The 6,140-nt window shown below is 42.7% G+C and overlaps 1 protein-coding gene across 4 annotated transcripts in view; it reads left to right on the top strand.

Moving 5' to 3' along the window:
- Positions 1-1,168: 1,168 nt before the first annotated feature.
- Positions 1,169-6,140, top strand: part of LOC145506673 (uncharacterized) — a 28,552-nt gene continuing 23,580 nt past the window's right edge. For 3 of the 4 annotated variants that reach the window (XR_014054152.1, XR_014054151.1, XM_081491924.1), the window contains exons 1-3: positions 1,169-1,274; positions 3,615-3,749; positions 5,934-6,004. Coding sequence is in view for 1 of the 4 variants with exons in the window: in XM_081491924.1 (XP_081348050.1) it covers positions 1,247-1,274; positions 3,615-3,749; positions 5,934-6,004 (234 nt within the window). In the remaining 3 variants the exon portion in view is untranslated. The remainder of the gene's footprint in view (positions 1,275-3,614; positions 3,750-5,933; positions 6,005-6,140) is intronic. The other variant, XR_014054153.1, reaches the window with a different exon arrangement.

The raw sequence follows: 6,140 nt of genomic DNA, 5'->3' as shown, positions 1-6,140 counted from the left end.
TGGTGGGAAGACCCAGACTGGGTGCTGGGTGGATGGCCCCCCAACCTCAGGAGGATAACCTCCCTGGCCACGACCCCAGAGGTAGAGGGTGGTGCCCGGGACCTGACACTTTCTTATCAGAACTGAGGGTAGCATTTGTTTTGTTGGAGGTTTACAGGAACATTAGACTTCCCTGGTAGCTCAGACGGTACAGCGTCTGCCTACAATGCAGAAAATCCAGGTTCAATCCCTGGGTTAGGAAGATCCTCTGGAGAAGGAAATGGCAACCCAACCCAGTACTCTTGCCTAGAAAATCCCATGGACAGAGGAGACGCAAAGAGGTGGACACGACTGAGTGACGTCACTTTACAGGAACATTAGGGATTTCCTCATAGCTCCTTCGATAAAGAATCTGTCTGCAGTACAGGGGACCTGGGTTTGATTCCTGGGTTGGGAAGATCTCCTGGAGAAGGAAATGGCAACCCACTCCAGTATTCTTGCCTGGAGAATCCCATGATAGAGGAGCCTGGCAGGCTACAGTCCATGGGGTCGCAAGAGTCGGCCTTTACTTAGTGACTAAACCACCACCACCACCCCAGGAACACTGTGACCTGTGACCTGACCATGACCATGACCTGACCTCAAGAACAAAGACTCTGACACCTGAAGTAACCAGGCCACTCCCTTAGCTTCCCTAGAAAAGCGCTTTGCTGAAAGCTTTCTGGGAGCTCAGGTTTTTTTGTTTGTCTTTTCTCCTTGTTTGGGCCTGAAGCAAGGCTTTCTCTGTTCCAGGCCTCTGATGTTTGGTATTGTTTGGCCTCACTGTGTGTTAGGAACACAAACTTGTGATCAGTACCAAGATGATATTCTAATCAAGAATAGAATATCTTTTTATTCTCAATGTGTTAGCTTTGTCCCTCCTCACCCTGAAATGTTCACTATCAACTATATTTGGGGACAGAGCATTTTCACTCAATATAAATTATTTTCTTAATCAGAGAGGAATGTGTGAGCCTGAGATTCAATTTTGAAATAAAATGTTTGCTCTGAAAAGTCAAACTTGTCCATAGAAACACAGTAGCAGTTGGACGGTGGCAGGTGGACTCGTCCTGTGCAGAGTCCAGTTAATTCTGAAAGTTCTGTGGAGTATCATCGCCATGGTAATGTGGTAATACACATTCTGCATTCTGTACCAACTGCCACTTTGCGAGCGGAGAGGGTCACTTAAGGTACCAAGTAAGAAGGGCTCACCTTCAACCTTCTGAAAATGGGTAATGTGAATTGTTGTTTTGCAGGTAGGTTCCCTCTGATCCTCTGAAGGCTATTCCTTCAAATGGGCTGGTGAGCTTTTACTGATGAATTTTCCTCATCTGTTTTTTTTTTTTTTTTTTCTTTTCCATCATTCTAATTTATCTACAGAATTATAAATATGTTTTATAAGTTTGTTTTATTTCTTAAATTACATTTTGATTCTCCTATCAGCTGGCTGCCTTAAATATCTTTCTAAATTTACAATTTCTCAATGTCAGTTTTATACACACTCTTACCAGAGAACAGACAGAAAGAACTAACACAGGAGAACCATGAGGTCTCCCCAACATTGGACATTACAGTAGAAGGGAATTACATCTCAACTCATCTCAATATTGCTGCCCAAATCTACAAACACTAGCAGTATAAATCCAGAGACTTAAAAAGGAAAGAAACTGGATTTACTTGTGGGATTTCTATGGGTTGATGTGGACAGGATCACTGTTTGGCTGTTGCCAGGGAGTTTGCTGAGACAGGGCAGGGCTGTCGGGTTAGTAGGATGAACATTTGGTCACTGAGGGAAGGAGGGTCTCTCTGTTGATCCTCAAGAAGAATCTTGGGTTGTGGTCTCTAGGTTGTGAGTATGGAGATGATTTTCAAAAAGCATTTGGGGCTCTATTGTCTGCCACTACAGGATCTAGAGCATGATAAGGAGTTGATAGAGTCAGAATTTTAGTGAGGACAGACTTGAACTCCTGCCCATTCTTACACAGTGCCAGGTCCAGGCTGCTCAAATAAGTGTTCAGATCAGCTGTGAGACTTTGAGCATCATAGACTTAATTAAGCCACCAAAGCCCAGCACAGATGGCCACCTCCCCAGCTAACTCACATTAACTGCTCATCCAGACTTGGTCAGTGGAAGGGAAGCTAATTCTTGTTAGAACCATCATGTGGCCTTTGGTTTATAAGGTTCTGAGTTCTGAGCCAACTTGGGGGCCAGACCGACCACTGGTCACTTAGAAAGGTGAACTGGGCTTTGGGAAGGCTGCTTGTGAGATAGTTGAGTGTGTGAAGAGGCTTTGGAGGATGGACAGAGTTGGAATCCTGTGGTCTTTCTGAGGGGCTTTGCTCAGAAGAAACTTGTATTTTGGATCAGGAACTGAAATATAGAGACGAGTGGTAGAAAGAGGATTTGAGCTCTTTTTAAGGCTGAGGCGTCTTCTCCAGGGTATCAGCTCTCATCCACAGAAAACTACGGGCAGGATAATTTGAGGTGGGGGAAGGGTTGAGGTCCTGGTAAGGGGTTTTAACACAGGTCTCAGGGGTGCAGGTATCTGTGTCCTCAGGGACCATCTACAATCCTGTCCCAGATCCACTATTTATCATTGTGTGACTCTTGGAAAGTCACTTCATCTTTCTAAATTCAACACCTTCTAATGTAACATACGGGTTACAGCCCCTACTTTGTCTGCCCTTCCTCTTGAACAGGGCTGGGTATCAGAAGAGTTGATAATAGATACTGTCCCTGAGCTATAAAGCCTTGTTTCTGTGAAAAAGCTGAAGAATAAGCTTCCACCCCTGCTTATTGGAGCCATCAAAATGCCCTATCTGCTTTCAACCACTGCTAAATGTCCACCTTACTCTTGCCATCATTCAATATTAAACACTTCCAGAGCATTTATGAACCACCAGTCCTTTCCTCTTCTATTTATTTATTTGTCTATCTATTCATTTATTTGGCTGCATCAGGTCTTAGTTGTGGCACATGGGATCTTCATCACATCAGGCAGAGCTTTCACTGCAGGGCACTGACTCTCTAGTGAGGTGCTTGGGCTCAGTAGTTGCAGAATGAGGGCTTAGTTGCTCCGAGGCATGTGGGACCGGAGTTTGCCGACCAGAAATCAAACCCCGTTTCCTGCATTGCAAGGCAGATTCTTAACCACTGGATTGCCAGGGAATCCCTTCTTTATTTTTCTGATATTTTACCTGCATTTAAACATTCTGGGCCTCATAATACTAAAATTAGGCCATATTAACATTTCTCCAACTCAGCACAGGGAACTGAGGCAAAGAGGGATCCATACGTCTTTCCCAAGTACCTGCTTCTCCTAAACGAGATTTGAGTCCATTCCATCAGGCATGGTCTCTATGCTCTGCTGAGCTTCTAGGTCTCAGTTAAATATAGACATCTGCACACACAACCAGTCTGTTGGGTGTTTTCAGTGCACAAAAAACCGCAGATCTTCCTAAGTCCACCTTGGATTCAGGAGGCTCTGCTAGGCATCTGGTGAGGAAGGGGACCGAGGATTGAACTGTGGATCAGTTATTATTAATTTTCATGTGGTCTTCTACCAGCAAGATGTCAACAGTTGTCTCCATTACAGTGCATTTCTCAGGACACTTTGTCCGGAAGATCAGAAGAGACATTCCTCGGAGGTCAAGAACATCAACCAGCTGGATGAAGAGAGTTCGTTTTTGGCCACAAAATAAGGTGCACCCTATAACTGACTCAGCTGAAGGTACTGTGAAAATTTTCTCATTAAGTTCACCCAAGAATAATTATTGTAGTATGTTCAGTGTCTCATACCTAAGAAAAAACTGAAGTATTAAGCAATGTTCTTCTTTTATTTCATGTGTTCAAAATGAAACTTACTATATCAGTTGGTACTGCTTTAACTATGAAAGGAAAGATGCCTTTCAAATTCAACATTTGGTTCATTCTTCAAAGTGAAGATGGTCTCTAGCTATGATTTGAACATTAGCTAATTTTTTAACACTACTACTACTACTAAGTTGCTTCAGTCGTGTCCGACTCTGTGCGACCCCATAGACGGCAGCCCACCAGGCTCCGCCGTTCCTGGGATTCTCCAGGCAAGAACACTGGAGTGGGTTGCCATTTCCTTCTCCAAATTTTTAACACTAGCTGTAATATATTCCCCCCTGAAGTTATGTTTCAAGATTTCTTTAAATTATTAGACTTTATTTAAGGCAGGATTACATTGACATAAAAATTGTATGGATTATCCAGAAAATTCCTATATCATATCACTTCAGTTTCAGCTATCAAATTCTACTCACAGATAACTTATGTGTGATACAGTTTTTACAATTAGTGAGATAATATATTTTTAGTAATTCAAAGTCTATAGTTTACCTAACAGTCACACTTTGTGTTGTTACATTCAGTGATATTTTAAATATGCACATTTAAATTATGGTAATATACAGGAATCTTTACACTAATGTTCACAGTGTATCATTAGTACTTAAATGATAGAAACAACCGAAAGACCATCATGTGATGAATGGATAAATGAAATACGATATGTACTCAGAATGGAATCGGAGAGGCAATGGCAGCCCACTCCAGTACTCTTGCCTGGTAAATCCCATGGACAGAGGAGCCTGGTAGGCTGCAGTCCATGGGGTCGCTAAGGGTCAGAGATGACTGAGCAACTTCACTTTCACTTTTCACTTGCATGCATTGGAGAAGGAAATGGCAACCCTCTCCAGTGTTCTTGTCTGGAGAATCCCAGGGAGGGGGAGCCTGGTGGGCTGCCCTCTATTGGGTCACACAGAGTCGGACGCAACTGAAGCGACTTAGCAGCAGCAGCAGCAGCAGCAGCAGCAGCAGCAGCAAAATGGAATACTATCCCGCCATAAAAACGAATTAAGAATTGAAATATGCTACAAAATGGATGGACGATTTAATACTAAAATTTATTATAGTGAGTGAGATAACGCAGGCACAGAAAGACAAATATTTTATGATTCCACTGGTTTCAGGTACACAGAATAGGCTAATCACAAAAACTGGAAATAGAAATTACCAAAGCAAGGAGGCAAGGGAGAAGGTGGATAATTACTTAATGGGTACAAAGGTTATATTGGATCTGATGCAAAAGATGTACATGTAGATGGTGTTGATAGGTACACTGAATTGTGAATATAGAAAATGCTATGGAACTTTTTAATTCTTAAAAATTATGAAAAGAATAAATACAATGTATCTTTGATCACTATGCTCAGTCGCTAAGTTACATCTGTGAACCCATGGACAGCAGCACACCAAGCTTCCCCGTCCTTCTCTATCTCCTGGAGTTTGCTCAAATTCATGTCCATTGAGTTGATGCTATCAAGTCATCTCATCCTCTGTGGCCCTGCCTTTTCCTACTGTCCTCAGTGTTTCCCAGCATCAGGGGCTTTTTGAGTGAGTCTGCTCTTTACATCAGGTGGCCAAAGTATTGAAGTTTCAGCATCAGTCCTTTCAATGAATATTCATGGTTGATTTCCTTTAGGATTAACTGGTTTGATCTCCTTGCTGTCCTAAGAACTCTCAAGGGTCTCTTCAGCACCACTGTTCTAAAGCATCAATTCTTTGGCATTCAGCCTTTTTTACGGTCCAAATTTCACAACTGTATATGACTACTGAAACATAGTGTGATTTTTATGCTTCCCTCTGTCAGACTGAGAGTTTCAAGTCGATCAGGTTCCCATTAGCTAGAAAGCTTCAGGGTCTCTGACTCATTTCTGAAATGTTCATCTCCTTTGCCTTCCTCCACCCATGAGGAAGGTTGTCCAGCAGATCTCAGCCCACACTTATTAACCACCCACATCCACACACTTCCCCTGTGTGTCCACATTAACAAGGTCTTCCCGATCAGCATCACAAATGTCCTGACAATTCCTCTATGTCCTCGTAGAGCTCCCTGAAGACCAGCTGGAGGAGCTATCCATTCCAACGGTGGCAGAAGAGGCTCTGCCCACCTCCATCGTAAGTGCTTCCTACTCATCTGAGATAAAAGTGTTGCTTAATGACTTTATTTTCTAGCTGAATTCAGATAAAGGTTCAAAATATTCAAGACAGTTGATATAAACAATTTTTAACTTGATGGATGAATTTCTCCCAG

The sequence above is a fragment of the Giraffa tippelskirchi genome, chromosome 5, assembly GCF_054371585.1.
Source record: "Giraffa tippelskirchi isolate mGirTip1 chromosome 5, T2T-mGirTip1v1.2.pri, whole genome shotgun sequence".
Taxonomy (NCBI): Eukaryota; Metazoa; Chordata; class Mammalia; order Artiodactyla; family Giraffidae; genus Giraffa; species Giraffa tippelskirchi.
Note: the sequence above shows the minus strand (reverse complement) of the source record. Positions and strands in the feature narration are given on the sequence as shown.